This window comes from Fusarium pseudograminearum, chromosome 2 (assembly GCF_000303195.2).
Source record: "Fusarium pseudograminearum CS3096 chromosome 2, whole genome shotgun sequence".
Lineage (NCBI taxonomy): Eukaryota > Fungi > Ascomycota > Sordariomycetes > Hypocreales > Nectriaceae > Fusarium > Fusarium pseudograminearum.
In genome coordinates, this window is record NC_031952.1 from 4261471 (window position 1) to 4277099 (window position 15629).

General features: G+C 47.3%; 5 protein-coding genes across 5 annotated transcripts; 4 read left to right on the forward strand and 1 right to left on the reverse strand.

Moving 5' to 3' along the window:
- Positions 1–1739: 1739 nt before the first annotated feature.
- On the forward strand, positions 1740–3993 carry FPSE_02113 (uncharacterized protein; the record flags this gene model as incomplete). Its single annotated transcript, XM_009255232.1, has 5 exons — positions 1740–2036; positions 2090–2373; positions 2433–2460; positions 2529–3097; positions 3147–3993. The coding sequence occupies 5 exons, from the start codon at positions 1740–1742 to the stop codon at positions 3991–3993; spliced, it is 2025 nt and encodes a 674-aa protein (XP_009253507.1).
- A 264-nt stretch (positions 3994–4257) lies between these two features.
- FPSE_02112 (uncharacterized protein) lies at positions 4258–4805 on the forward strand (the record flags this gene model as incomplete). The annotated part of the gene is made up of 2 exons (XM_009255231.1): positions 4258–4683; positions 4737–4805. 2 exons carry the CDS (start codon positions 4258–4260, stop codon positions 4803–4805), a joined length of 495 nt encoding a protein of 164 aa, XP_009253506.1.
- A 98-nt stretch (positions 4806–4903) lies between these two features.
- Positions 4904–6504, reverse strand: FPSE_02111 (uncharacterized protein; the record flags this gene model as incomplete). Its single annotated transcript, XM_009255230.1, has 4 exons — positions 4904–5725; positions 5804–5951; positions 6010–6135; positions 6194–6504. 4 exons carry the CDS (start codon positions 6502–6504, stop codon positions 4904–4906), a joined length of 1407 nt encoding a protein of 468 aa, XP_009253505.1.
- Positions 6505–8647: 2143 nt separating this feature from the next.
- Positions 8648–10956, forward strand: FPSE_02110 (uncharacterized protein; the record flags this gene model as incomplete). The annotated part of the gene is made up of 4 exons (XM_009255229.1): positions 8648–9147; positions 9202–9407; positions 9459–9871; positions 9922–10956. The coding sequence occupies 4 exons, from the start codon at positions 8648–8650 to the stop codon at positions 10954–10956; spliced, it is 2154 nt and encodes a 717-aa protein (XP_009253504.1).
- A 2497-nt stretch (positions 10957–13453) lies between these two features.
- Positions 13454–15115, forward strand: FPSE_02109 (uncharacterized protein; the record flags this gene model as incomplete). The annotated part of the gene is made up of 3 exons (XM_009255228.1): positions 13454–13642; positions 13695–14715; positions 14763–15115. The coding sequence occupies 3 exons, from the start codon at positions 13454–13456 to the stop codon at positions 15113–15115; spliced, it is 1563 nt and encodes a 520-aa protein (XP_009253503.1).
- Positions 15116–15629: the final 514 nt, after the last annotated feature.

A 15629-nucleotide genomic window follows, 5' to 3' on the forward strand; every position in this document is an offset into this window, starting at 1 on the left:
CTTCAGCTATCCTACTCGACTCCTCAGTCCGCCACTTGGCAAGAATCTCACCGCTTGAGTCACTGCACATCAATTATTATTGTTTATGACGGTCAGCTATAGTGGATGAGATTGACTGGAAATGGACATCGTTGGCAGGACAGTCTTAAAATTACTGCACAAACCAAGCTGAAGGTTGACGAACAATGCGTGATGCGCTGACCTCCTCAACATGTTTTGTTGTTGAATTGAACGAGCAAAAGATTCGGACTGAACCTGGCTTTGTGTTTTTACATTTGGCCCAAGTTACAATTCTCATGTTCCCATACAGTGTTTATACTATAAAAACACGGTATTGATAAGATAAGAGAGTGATAAGATTAAAAAATACACACAAATGTCGGCGATCGGTTAAACATCGTTTTTCGTCCACCTGACTAAGCGCGTTGATCACACTGTCTAGAAACATCAATGCTGTACAGGGTAAAAGGCATAATTATGTGACAATTATTATCTCAGCTGCAGATTCAAGAGATCATCCATGTCTTGCCGAAAGAATTCATGATGTTTTCGTAAACAATCGCTTCTCTTACATTCTGTTCATTATATCTCGGTTGTAGATTATTTGGCTATGCTAACACCATTGAAGTCAGTGAGGGTCAGGAACCAAAGCATCAGTGGTTTGTGATCGCAACTGAAGCAATATCTGTATCGTCAGTATCCCGCTGTAAAGCAGCGATACATTCTAATACTTTAAATGGAACCGCGCTATTACCGAATATTTCCAATTGTTACGACCGGTTCCGCATGCTTAAATGAGTGCGACCCAGCATAAACTGGTTGAGATCCCACGAAACAATGATATAAGGTCGTGATTCGCTCGGCAAGTAGCGCGGAAGATTTCTCGGAAATGCGCTGGGGTACGTACACTTGACACTCAAGACTTGAGATCTCTTTGCCAATCGAACTGGTAAAAGGAAAATAGATGGGTTATCCAAAAGCAAAAGATTGTCAATGTATTTACCCAATTGATGTTGATCATCACTGTTAGACGTTATACCGTTTTGTGACGGATAACCATGGCCCATGTAACAGCAGCACTTCGTGGGGTAACATTTGTTAATCGAGCAAATCAAGCACCTCAAAATGTCCCATCACATGCGAGCACTTTCCAATTACCTTATCGCGTGTCTTCCGTTATGAGCAAAAGATACACAACGGAGGGAGGCTGAATCTTGTGTGGTCGAGATCGATCTAGTTAGAACTGAGGGTGCGCACCTCCGCGGTGGAAGCAGTGTTCGTGATGTGTCAATTAATAAATAATGAAACATAAAAGATGAATCTGGTTCTTATCTGGATAAAGTACGTACTAGGTCTGTACAACCTTGGCCGCCGGCCAGTCGCGAAGCATTTCTTTTTCGCTCGCTTCAGAGTCGCAACTGATAAGGGCGCTTTTGAGACTGGGGGTTAGCTGCAGCTCTCAACCAATCATGTCCATGACGGGGACTTCTTATCTTGATGAACCCCCCATGGGGAAGTCTTATCACCCTCGACAGAACCCGAGAGATGCTTATCTACGCCCGCCGGCATTCACAGAAAAGACTATCACAGGGTTGCAGAAATGATGCGCATATGAGTCGTGATACAGTAATTATATATATGAATGAGATGATCAGAACAAAATACGAAAATCTCACCCAAGGTGCTTGTGATACACATAAAATTGACCTAGCCTTATACCACCCTGCAAATACATCACAATGGCTGGCGGTGGCGGTCCTTCCTCCGGCACAGTAGAGCCTCCTCTGAGTCAGGCCTACGGCTATGGCATCGTCCTCGGCATCGGCTTTCTGTTCGCCCTCGGCATGATCTTCACCACATATGTCTTGAAAAAGTACAACCATGAGAAGCAGACTTCGGAAATGTTCAACACGGCCGGCCGAACTGTCAAGTCTGGTCTTGTCGCTTCAGCTGTTGTTTCCAGTTGGACTTGGGCTGCTACTCTGCTTCAATCCTCCGGTGTTGCTTACCGCTATGGTGTCTCGGGTCCATTTTGGGTAAGTCATGAATCAAGAATAGCTATTGTTGGCTATTAATTAACAAAATCTAGTATGCCTCTGGTGCAACAGTTCAGATTATTCTCTTTGCCACAATTGCCATCGAACTAAAGAGAAGAGCGCCCAACGCGCATACCTTCCTTGAGGTTATCCGAGCTCGCTATGGCCGTATTACCCACTGCGTATACATTTGCTTCTGTCTTTTCACCAACATCCTTGTTACCGCCATGCTTCTCACTGGTGGTTCTGCTGTGGTCACATCTTTGACTGGTATGCACACCGCTGCTGCTTGTTTCCTACTGCCTCTTGGTGTTGTCATTTACACCATGTTTGGAGGGTAAGTTCACTCCCACAATTGTTCATTATAGTTAAGGTTTTATCTAACACGTGGACCAGAATCAAAGCCACGTTCCTGACTGATTATGTAAGTAACCAACACTTACACCTCACACACTGATACACACACAATGGCCAACATACTGACTTCTCAAGGTTCACACTGTTATTATCCTTGTGATTATTCTCATCTTTGCCCTTACTGCTTATGCAACTGGCACTGAGTTGGGATCGCCCAGCGCAGTGTACGATGCGCTTAGCAAAGCCGCCAAAGATCACCCCGTCGAAGGAAACGCAGAAGGGTCATATCTCACCATGAGATCCCGCGAAGGCATCATCTTCTTCGTTATTAACATAGTAGGAAACTTCGGCACCGTTTTCTGCGATAACGGGTATTACAACAAGGCTATCGCGGCTCATCCAGTCGCCGCACTTCCTGGATACATCATCGGTGGCCTTTCCTGGTTTGCCATTCCCTGGCTCTGTGCAACTACCATGGGTCTCAGCGCCCTAGCTCTTGAGACAAGCCCGTCATTCCCTAGTTATCCTAACCGAATGGACCCTGCTGATGTCTCGGCTGGTCTTGTCCTGCCATACGCTGCTGTTGCTCTACTGGGCAAATCCGGTGCTATCATCACCTTGATCATGATTTTCATGGCTGTTACCTCTGCTGCTTCAGCTCAGCTCATCTCTGTTTCGTCCATCTTCACCTACGATATTTACCAGTGAGTCTTCCTGTCTTTCATATCATGGATTCATCTAACGTCTTGTCAGAACCTATGTCAACCCCCAAGCCTCTGGTAAGAGACTTATCGCTATCTCGCACACGACTGTCGTTATGTACGGTCTCATCATGGCTAGCTTCAGTGTCGGTCTGCACTACATTGGTATCTCCATGGGCTGGCTGTATGTTTGGATGGGCGTCATGATCTCCGCAGCCGTTATTCCAGCTACGTTGACTCTTCTGTGGAGTCGCCAGAACTGGATCGCCGCTGCTGTCTCACCCATTCTTGGTCTTATCTGCGCTCTCATCGCTTGGACTGTCACTTGCTCCAGGGAATTTGATGGCGTTCTTAGCGTCGACAACTTGGGCTCCAACAACCCTATGCTCGCAGGAAACGTTGTCGCGCTCTTGAGCCCCGTGATTTTTGTGCCAGTCTTGACTTTCGGCTTTGGCGCCGATAAGTACGATTGGGCTTCCATGGCGTCTATCAAGCAAGCAGATGATGCTACCGACTCTAACGGCGATTCGGAGACAGCCGTTGCCACCAGCTTTGCTGTGGCGCCCGAAGAAGATATGGCCAAGTTGAACAAGGCTTCCAAGATTGCCAAGACGATGACGGTCTGCATGACAGTGGCATTACTGATTCTCTGGCCAATGCCTATGTACGGATCTGCCTATGTGTTTTCCAAGCCCTTCTTCACTGGCTGGGTCACCGTGGGTATCATCTGGCTGTTCTGCAGTTCCATTGCAGTCGGTTTGTTCCCTCTCTGGGAAGGTAGACAGAGTATCGTTCGTGTCACAAAGGGAATGTTTGGAATGGGAGGAAAACATGACACGGAAGGGATTCAGGGACAATCCGTGAAGGAGGAGAAGATTGAAGAGTTTGATAAGCAGTAGATACCACAGGAGTTATTAATTATTCATCCAATACACTTGTATAGTCTTGGCTAGTAGTCTATCTATTAGTGGAGACAAGAATGTGACGTCCTAAGTCCATGATCGCGATATTAAAGAGTGGAGTTGCGATTTGTAATGACGCCTGCTCGGACATCCGAGCAGTCTATAAAGGCATTACACTATTTTTCTCAGCAAAGCATCAAGAAGATCATCTCGCTACAAGCAAAAATTCATCATCGTTTATCAAGGAAAACTCGTTTCAAAATGGTTATCATCAACCTGGCGTTCACCGCACCAATTAACCCAGCGGGTGTCTCGCCTGTCCTCACAGAAGCCCAAGTATGGAAGGGTCTCCAGCGCAAAGTCCGCAAAGCACACGAATTCGTCGCACCCATTCTCAAATGCGAAGTCATCAGTGAAGAAGAGACCGAAACAGGAACAAAAGTCACACGCCAAGTCACTTTCACCGACGGTGCACGCGGTGACACCGATGCGGTTGTGAAGGAGATAGTCCATGAGTTTGCCCCAACCCGTGTCGATTTCCGTCAACCAGACGGCAGCAACATCTACAACATCATCAGCGTGGATGAAGATGGCAACTTGCTCATGAACTATGCTTTCGAATGGCGACATCCAGAGCTTGATACAGAGAGCGAGAAGGCCAAGGAACAGCGGGAGAAATATTCCAAAGTAAGTCTTGTCTGTAACGATCTGCAACACAAAGAACTAATGAGTATCGAAAGATGGCCAAGGTAGCCGTTCATGGTTCCATCGATACTATTCGCAAATTGGTGAAGGATGGCGAGCTTTAATCGAAAGGAGAAGGCTGTATAGAAGAGAAGATCATGGCTATATAACGCAACAGGAAATACAATTTTCTTATAGGATTTTCTAAATTGAGATATTCTGATTATAAAAAAATAGTTTGTGACCTGATGAAGTCCTCATTAGTCTCAGAAGTCCTCCAAATAGGGACAATAACAATGCTATAAAGAACAACGTCCTGGCTAAAACCAATTTCTGCAAGGTCTTCCTTGATTCTGTCCTTGAGCCTTGTCCTCATATCCTTGAAGCCATCTTCGTTGTCTCGGGACACTACATCATCCCAGCTCATCCCACGTCGTTTCAGGATGAATTGGACCGAGTCAATGTCATGGAAGTCGTGAATATCTTGAAACTCCTCCATCGACATGTGGTTGAAAGCCCCGCGATGATCCCATCTTCGAAATGTCCCAGGAGATATTTCTACTTCGTACTTTATATTCACTCTTCGCTGTGGGTTGTTGGTTTGTAGTACTGGTCGTGGACGGGGAGGCGGTGGCATAGTTATGGTCGGCTCATCAGTCTCTCCTGAGAGAATTCTGTCCTCTGTAGATAGGCGTGCTACATCCTCAGAGGTAGAACTTGGCCTTGAGCTGTGCCGAACGCTCCCAGTATTTCCTGGCGAGATGGTCTTGCGAGGTCGAGGGGTTCCGAGGTCTGGGCTACAACGCCATTCTGGTTTCTTCCGCTTGCTTAGAGCTGGAGAACCCCAACGAGGTGAGTTAATTCCTGGCTCGCTGTCTGATGTACCAAAAGGAGAACTATGATGAACCGCACGCTCACTCATCCGGGCGACGGGGGCTAATGTTCTGGAAGTTGGACCTGTACTTTCGTTTGGAAGGTCTAATAAAGGGTTGGAATCTTGGGGAATGTCAAAAATCGTGCAGGAACGGTCGCTAGTTGTGGAAAGCTGTCCATGTTAGCTATATATACTTCACAGTTGCTAGCCTCTGTGTCCAGAAACAAGACCCGCATGGGCGTAACATACTTGATCGCTAATAGATATGGGGCTCGAGGGAAAGCGATACGGATTTGGGGCACCAAAGATATCGTCATCCTGGTCATCTTGGTGTTGACGCCCGATCGCATCATTCATAGTAACGTCTCTAGTCCGGGTCGTGGTTGTCCTGGTCGAACTGAATCAACGTACATATTAGTTCAAAGCAGCTAGTATTTGTCGATTGGATGTGTTACCCTGGGCTGATTGTTCGACTCGGGCACGAAGTCGTCCGGGATGCCTTTCTTTTTATTGGGGTGGAGCCGGGCTCCTTTCGATTTTGGTTATGGCGGAAAAACAATTGACGCATGTGTCTCATGATTCTGACGAAGGGTTAGCAGAGTGTGGGTTATTCCAACGTTTGATGATAGAGATACATACTGAGTGCGATTCTCCGACCATTTGAGCTTTTTGACAGTCCCTGAACCTGCAGTGTCTGGCCAAAATCGCTTTGCCCAACCACGCACCTCCAAGAACTCTTCTGCCATTCGCCGAAGAGCGTCTTGATGAGAAGGATTCGTCCACTTTGTAAATACAGTCCCTGGAGTACCATAGGCGGTCTTGTAGTCTTGATGGAACTCCTTGACCACTCTTCGAAACATCTTGCTTTCCTCGTCGCCAGGTACGCCTACACCAAGTTTCGATCGGATAGCCTCGATCGTTGGGACATTCTTAACTTTGTCTTTTCTCATTGTACTGTAAAGAACACGATGTTCAGTTTCCACAGAAATGGAAGAACTGACAATGTCAAGGTGGTGATATTGTGTATTTAGTTATTGATACGAAGACAAATAAATTCACCGATTAGGAAGGGGAAGCTGATACAAATAGTAGATCGAAAAACTGGCTGAGTTTTGCTTAGCAGAGACACACCCACGGCGAGAGAACTTGGCCGGCCAATCTTCACAGTTTGCCTTGGATGGGGTTTTTATGCAGAGTAAATCGGTTGTAACATCATGGGCAGGCTCAGACCTTCAGGCCTCAAAATAGGCCATAGTTTGCTCTCAGTTTCGGGGCTCTAGCAGAACATCAGCCAATAGTCGTTGACATCGTTTCTGTAGAAATTCTACATTTCAATCTAATTAAAATCATTCGAAACGGTGTTTTATTGAGCAAAGTATATTTCTCTCAAAATACAGAGATCGTCATTTCAACAGTCACTTTTGGAAGTTTTGTTGGTTCAGAACCAACACAGTTGAGAGAGACCGCAGTCAACACGTGTCTTAAACCAGTAGGAAACGTTTTTATTTTTTTTGATTCTGCCTTGCGGTCTAAAAATAGTAGCATATATGTTTTGACATTCTTTATGTCACTAATGTCGAAATATTGACCTTGTGGTCTTGACTTGTCCGGTTTGTGAACGATGACTTGTCAAATTAATCGCGTGCAGACGCCTCATCGTTTCACTTAACGCTGAGCACAGACGTAGATCAGAGTCGATATTGAGATTCACAAGACAGGATCTATTGGCATGTCTGTTTCTAGTCTGCTGTAGGTATTTACATTGTATGACACAGAATTGATGCTTGGCTATCTTCCACTAATTACCCTATGCTATTCTCAATTCGCATGGTATGTTTGTGTAGAAAATGATGGCTTCGTGGGTATGTTATTATAACAAATAGCCTATCAGTTCTTTGTATGGAACATAGTATTGCACACTTGCAGAACTGAGGTTTTGAAAACTGCATGTATGACTTGTCGAGCTGTTGTCTGTATATTCAAGTTTCAATGCGGAATATAATGCCACTAAAAAGTCCTAACCGAGCTAAAAATTTACCACTAAGAATCCTCTATATTTAGTGATCTCCTCATAATCATAGGGACTTTTTAGCCCACACTGTAAAAACACTCAAAGGCCCGCACGGCATGCCACGGCAGCGTTCCCAGATAAAATGGAACAAGGGTTGCAAAAAGAATGGATAACCTGACTCGCGGAATATTGCATCTTATCTACATCAATTGCGAGCTTGCCCGGTTGTCTTTGTCGTGCATGATTTGGCATCTTTCTAGACAGAAGTCTAGCAGTAAACTAGTTCACTAGCCCATACCTTATTTCATCCGTCACTTTAAAGAGCTTTGGTGAACCACTCTATCAACAACTTAGGACTACACGGCGTTGTGTTGCTGTTGTAGACTACCTATAGCACTGTTACAGGAAAACGGCAAGAATGGGGCTTATGAAAAGGAAGAAAAAAGACGCAATGAGTCGATCTCTTCACAGTCAGTATAACCCTGGATATAACCCTTGTAAAACAAAACACTAGTCGAATATCTTAAGCTTGAACAAGCTAAAGAAGCAAGCTTATCCTTTCCATCATCAGAGCAAACAGTTACGCAAGTATCTTCTGTCAACCAAACCCCATCAGGCAGGTCGACATGGTACCGATTGCTCTTCTGTTAACCCCGCAGTGTAGCCAAGTAGCCAAGACAGCTTCAACATTGGCCAGCTTTGGGGAGCTTCCCAACATGGTTACAATAGCCAGTCTCGGCAAGATATGATGACATGCAAGACAAGCTATCCCAAGCTCACCATCGTAAGCTTACTGGCTAGGAAAGGAAGTTCACCCAGAAAAGTAAGTCGTGATAGCGATTTGCACAAATCATCTCTCTCTTGGTATGCGATGCGAGCCTGTTTCTTAGGAAATACCAAGGACCTAATTGATGTCCGTACGCGATGGTACCATTGCAGCTTGACATGACACCGCATGTTGGGGGCCCTGGACCTTTTGCAAGACGAGATGCATTTATACCCAGCACTGCCCGCCTGCCCCTCACAAGTAGAGACTCTGAGTGCTACCGGGAATTGCAATTGACGTTGGTCTTCGTTTCAATATGCATTTTCGACAGCTCTCTGTGCTTACGGCACTTGTTGCCGGCGCATCCGCGTGCCAGCGTGATTTAGTCTTAAGCAAACGCCATACCCATCGCCAACCACTCACCAGGCGCAGCGACACTGCTTGGCCTCCAGTCTTGACAGACCAAGAAACCATTCTGGTTAATGCCTTTGATAACTCGTCTATTGATGAGTGGTCCGATTACTATGGTCACCAGAACAAGCTGGCTGGCCAAGGAAAAGAGGCTGCTCAATGGACTGCGGATCGATGGACTGAGAGTGGATTCGAGTCGCATCTTGCCGAGTACCACGTCTTCCTCCGATACCCTGTGAGCTCTTCGCTACACGTCACCAGTGCCAATGGCACCACAAGCGAGATCAACATCAAGGAAGATGTCCTCCCCGAAGACGACGTGACCAACCGCACAGAAATCTCTCAACAAACGTTTTTGGCTTATGCACCAGGCGGCAATGCTTCTGCCGAATACGTTTATGCTGGGTATGTTGAACAGAATAATGCATTGTAATTAATGTTTCTAACTCTACGAATTAGTCGAGGTTCAATTGATGACTTTGACCGACTAGTCGAGCTTGGTGTCGAAGTCGAGGGCAAGATCGCTCTTATCAAATACGGTGGTCTCTTCCGAGGTCTCAAAGTCAAGAATGCGCAGGATCACGGTGCCATTGGTGCTGTCATTTTCGTCGACCCAGGTGATGATGGAAATATGACAACTGCCAAGGGTGTTGAGGCTTATCCAGGTACGACTGTTCTTTCATCACTCGCTGCATTTATACTGACCAAATTCTTAGATGGCCCTGCCAGAAACCCCAGCGCTGTCCAAAAGGGCTCAACTCTCTTCCTTTCCACTCGCACTGGTGATCCCACAACTCCAGGTTACCCTTCAAAGAAAGACTCGCCTCGCGCAGATATTTCCGAAGTGATCGCCAAGATTCCAGCTATCCCAATCTCGTACTCGGCCGCCGAGCCTCTGCTGAAGGCTCTCAACGGTCATGGTGTCACAGCAGAGAAGGTTAACCGGACTGCGTGGGTAGGCGGCCTCGATGCTGACTACAGCTCTGGACCGGCTCCCGGCGTCAAGCTTTCTCTGAGCACTGAGACGCGTGACACGATTGAGCCTGTACACAACGTCATTGGTGTTATCAACGGAACCAACGCAGATGAGACAGTCATCATTGGTAACCATCGTGATACTTGGATGGTTGTAAGTTAGCCCTTGTCTACATAATTAGAGGTCATTACTGATTCCTCCAGGGCGGCAACGGCGACCCCAACTCTGGTTCTGCTATCCTTATCGAGCTTGCTCGTGCCTTCAAGAAACTCACAGACTCTGGCTGGAAGCCCAAGCGCAACATTGTCCTCGCATCTTGGGATGCCGAAGAATGGGGCATCATCGGATCTACCGAGTGGGTTGAGGAGCACGTCAACTGGCTCACTGATACAGCAGTCACTTATCTCAACATTGACGTAGCTGTCAGTGGTCCCCGCCCTAACCTCGGTGCTTCGCCTGAGCTCAACACATTTGCCACTGAGACCATGAAAAAGGTCATCCACCCTAACTTTGGAGGCTTCAACAAGTCCCTCTACGACGCTTGGCATGATGCCAGCGAAGGAGATATTGAAGTTTTGGGCAGTGGATCTGATTATACCGCATTCTTCCATCGTGGTATCAGCTCTCTTGATACAGGAAGCAGTGGAGGTCCCACAGACCCCATCTGGCACTACCACTCCAACTACGACTCGTACCACTGGATGTCAACTCTGGGTGATCCCGGATTCCATAGTCACGTCTCACAAGGACAGTACTTGTCTCTTCTTGGATACCACCTGGCCACCGACGATATCCTTCCATTCGACACACAGAACTACGCCAAAGAGCTTCGCGCCTACTACGAAGACCTTGTAGAGTTCACCGAAGGCAAAGATGCGGATCTTGACCTCGAGGAGCTCGACGAGGCTATTGAGACCTTCAAGAAGGCTGCCGACGAAGTCAAGGCTTTGGAAGAGCGAGCCAGAGAGTCAGATGACGAGGACCTCAAGAAGGTTGTCAACCACAAGTACCGCGACTTCCAGCGTGGCTTCATCTCACAAGATGGTCTGCCAAACCGTGACTTTTACAAGCACGTTGTCAACGCACCAGGTCTTGACACTGGTTACGCTGCCGTTACCTTCCCTGGTATCACTGAGGGAGTTCTGTATGCCGATAAGGGTAACTTTACTCTTGCGCAGGAGTGGGTTGGAAAGACTGCTCGCGGTATTGTGCTTGCAGCAAAGATTCTCAAGACATAGTGAGGTTTAGACTTTGACGGGAGTGACGAACGCTTCTCCCCTTCTACTTTTTCATGACAATCTTTTATACGCATTACGAACTCATGGATATGGTAATGATAGTTTTTATTTATTTGATATTCTTTGGGGATTATTGGGCTGGTGTCGGCTTGGAGTTTTATACATGGGAGGAGTTGGATAGGCACAGCGAACGAAGGGTTGGCAGTGGATGTTAGAACGAACAGTAACTCTCATTTGTCCGAGAGTTGGAAATTGTAAAAATAGTTCATTTTGACTATATTACTCATGACAAATTGGATCCATCAATATCAAGCACATGCCCTCCCGTGAATCACGAATCCAAAGCGTAGGCTAGTACTCGCGTACAGCTTTGGAGATGTAACACAAGCTGTTCCGTATATCATCGGGTTCGTGAAAATGTCCGGTAGTTTGACATTGGTTACTCAAGTGCCGAAACATGTCGTGCCATGGCTTTTGGCGCCGTGGGTCATCTTGGCGCCGAGTATTCCAGAATACGAAATGTCCAACGACATGTGCCCTTTGGTAAGTCGCGATTCCTATGTTATACGACTCTGAATATTTGATTGAAATAAACAATCAGAGAACTGGGACACATTAGTGACGAAAAAGGTTCACTAGAGCGAGATGTAAATCGCGAACGCAACAATTGCCTCAATTTACGAATACAACAAAGATCGGTCTGGGAAGTGGTGAACACAAATATCTAGAACCTCATCAACTGGTCGGATGCGACGGAACTGAAGGTGTCTTGCGTGAGCCAACACAACATCAGCCATCTTGTGCAAAAGGTCCGGTGGTGTGGTAGAGTAGCATTGGATGCATGCCTCGACCAGAATTACTAAACCGATCCAGCGGGTGTCGGTCAGCGTCCAATCCCCTTTGCTCGAATCTCCGCTATTCAGAATTAGAAGTCCAGCGTTCTTGGTGGCATGCAGTAGTGGATTTGCTATCATGTCGCAATTGACAAAGAACGGTTATCTCGACATCTTAACAACCCCCTCGAACACCTTTTGCCACGTGTGTTATGCACAACGCTTGGTCAGCCTAAACTCAGCAGTCACTACGTCAATGGCGCTTTCGTTCCATAGTGCAAGGGGAGCAGCCAGACCTTTACATATTGTTAAGAAGCTATGCTGTTGTCCAACACAACAAACCAAAGTTGACAGAGATACAGGACATGGACTTCAGTCTTGTCCTTTATCGTGGCATGTGGAATGAATGATGCGAATACAAAAGATCAGTCCGGGTAGGCCGGATTCACCACGCAGTTACCGGTGAGGAGCCCCCAATTCCCATGCAGCCATGCAGCCATGCAGCCATTGTACCCCAACCTCGTCCTCTCTATCCGTAGCCTAGAGAGTTAAGCTTAGCCGCCAAGCTTAGCTTGCTAGCTTACCCCCGTTCTGAGCTTATGCCCCTGCGCCAGCCGTGACTAGCAAAGTATGAGCGTTGCATTGTGTCAGCCAAGGGAAAAAGTCCAGATGTAATCACCTGGTCAATTACGCTTCTCTTTTAAGTAGTGACTCCCGATACTACGAGCCGGAGAGATCAGCACTAACTAAGTTGCACTTCTCAAAGTCCGATGACAGGCCAAGTCTATCGATGATGCTTGTCTAGTTTGCGGGGAAGAAGTGCTGACGCATTTGTTTGCTAGTGCTGTAATTAATGCTGTAACGCAAGGATAGTTAGAGGGGGGAGACGACACGACAGGGTTCGGCGCACTGAACATTTCCAGGCATTGGAAAGCCCTTTGACTATTTGTGTGAACTACCTAATTCCCGTTCTCGTGATCAACAACAATAAACAAAAGGACTGGCAAGCCACGAGTCGCACAACGGGTTCCCAACACGGCGGATCCTTTGAGGCATGCGGATCGGCTTCATTCATGTCAGATTTGGGGTTACAGCAGCTATTCAGGCTGATACGTGACCTATCAAAAGGTTGCACTCGGCGCTCAATGTTGACTCGGAGCATTGACATTTTCACATTTCATATTCCCTGTTTTCCGAGACAACAAGTGATCGGCACTCGTAAAAGCCCCTGTCGTCCAATTACAGCCAAGGGCTGGGCAAGAAAGCTTGTCTCTCCCTCTCCCCGATATTGTTTTGACCTTCCCGGAAACGCCTAGACTAGACCGCGCATCGCAGATCTCCTTCTGTCCCTCTCACTCTGAAAGCCTTTCCTCATGGCCCTCCCGTTTGCCATCCCCCGCATTGTTCTGTTGGTGGATGGTTGTTTGTTTGGGGGCTTGCGGGCGTTGACGTACAGGGCGGAGAAGGGTCAATGTCAATCACCCCGAGGCTGGTCTACTGGGAAACAAAAAGGAAAGCCTTTTTCCCTATTTTCCCCTTCCCCTCATGTAGCTTGACCTCCCTGTCGAAATCTCTCCGCGGAGTCATTGTATTTTGAGCTTGCACCAACTCAACCCCTCTTGGACGTACAGCATCGGTACAAGATAAGCTTCCAATCCTGCGCCATGACGATCACGACCGACAGCAGCGTTACGCCGCCCAATGAGCGAGAAAAGCCTATAGCTGTTGACCTTGAGAATGTTGCTTCTGAGAAGGTCTCGCCTACTGCTGCTCTCGATGCTGAACGCAATGCGCTTTTAGCAAACCTGCCTGACCCTGATGCAGGGAAGAGCGACGAGGAGCGTCGCGAAATTGTAGGCAGTCAATGCATCGCCATGTACATTCGTGTCACTAACATCTTTGCAGGACAAGAAGCTTATGTGGAAAGTTGACCTCTGGCTTATTCCATGGCTGTCCCTCCTCTACCTTCTTTCCTTCTTGGACCGAACCAACATTGGCAATGCGCGTCTGGCATTCATGGAAGAAGATCTGGGCATGGGACCTGGTGACTACAACTTAGCCCTTACCATCTTCTTCATCAGTTATGCCTTCTTTGAGCCCATTACAAATGGTCTTCTCAAGCGATTGACACCGCGCATCTTCTTTACTGGAATCATCATCGCCTGGGGAGCCGTCATGACTCTCATGGGACTCTGTCACAACTTCTCAGGCCTTCTTGCCGCACGCTTCTTCCTCGGTGTTGCCGAGGCCGGTCTGTATCCCGGAGTGAACTACTATCTCGGATGCTGGTACAAATCCTCCGAGATCGGTGCCCGAGCTGCCATCTTCTTCTCAGCTGCTGCTCTGGCTGGTTCATTCGGTGGTCTTCTCGCTGCTGCCATTGCCAAGATGGACAACATCGGCGGTCGACCCGGCTGGGCCTGGATTTTCATTCTCGAAGGTCTTGCGACCGTTGTTGTAGGTGCCTTTTGTTGGTGGATGGTCTTTGATTGGCCCGACACTGCTCGCTTCCTCACTCCGGAGGAACGCGTTCGTGTTCAGCGCCGCCTCATCATGGATCGACAGGGGAGAACCGCCGAGGACTTTGACAAGCGCCACATTTGGGCTGCGCTCAAGGATTGGAAGACGTACGGGTACATGGTCATCTACATGGGCTGCCTGATGCCATTGTATGCTTTCTCACTCTTCTTGCCCACCATTCTGCGTGGCATGGGCCACGTGGGCACCAAGGCACAGCTGCTTTCCGTTCCGCCATACGCTTGTGCTGCTGCAGCCACTGTTGTCGTTGGCTTTGTGGGAGATCGTACCAAGTGGAGAGGTTATTGTAACATTGCAACCGTCGCTGTGGGAATTGTCGGCTTCGCCATGCTTCTTGGTTCAGCGGATCCCCATGTTCAATACGGTGCCGTCTTTCTGGGTGCCATGGGTAAGTTTCCCAAACACATTTCCAGACATGTTGCTAACTATGACAAGGTATCTACCCAACTGTCTCCAACACAGTTTCTTGGGTCAACAACAACATTGAAGGTTCACTCAAACGTGCCATTGTTCTCGGAATGGTTGTCGGTTGGGGTAACATGAATGGTGTTGTCTCATCCAACATTTATCGTGAGACCCAGAAGCCTCGCTACTTCACCGGGCACGGCATGGTACTTGCCTACCAAGTCATCTTCCTCCTCGGCGGCTCAATATTCATGCACTTTGCACTACGCATGGAGAACCGACGTCGTGAGAGGGGATCTTTGGATGCCAAATACGCTGCCATGACAGAGGAGGAGAGGTGGATCAGCGGTGATGTGCGTCCAGACTTTAGGTACACATTGTAAAAGGCCAAGGGTTGTTGCCTTTTGTTATGAGACATTTGCTTGTTGCCATCTATCATTATATCCATTTAGCTGAGAAGTATATCTGCTCATATCTATCTGCCATTTCAGAACATGTATTTAGCCATACTCTTAAGCATGGAAGCGATCATATACTACTTTGGTCTTTAAACTTATTTTACAATTCCTCGCTCCTTGTTGAGTATCGATATCGTGTCAGTACACAGCCCCGTACACAACTGTCTTTCAAAGGCATCAGGGTGCTGTGCTTACATGTGCACGTGTTGTCAGTGAAACCCTTCTCAAAGACATATGTGAAAGCCTGAAACATGGCTACTTCATCAGCTTCAATGATGTATCTTGGAGAAAGTCATTGTTTCATTCCTGACTGAGACAATGATAGTTTGTAGCAGCTGAACATGGTAGTTAGTGTCTCACGATACTCCAACCAAATCGATTAAGGTCTTTGAACAATCGTTTACAGTTTTCCCTCTACCAAGGCTTCGGCACTTTTTTT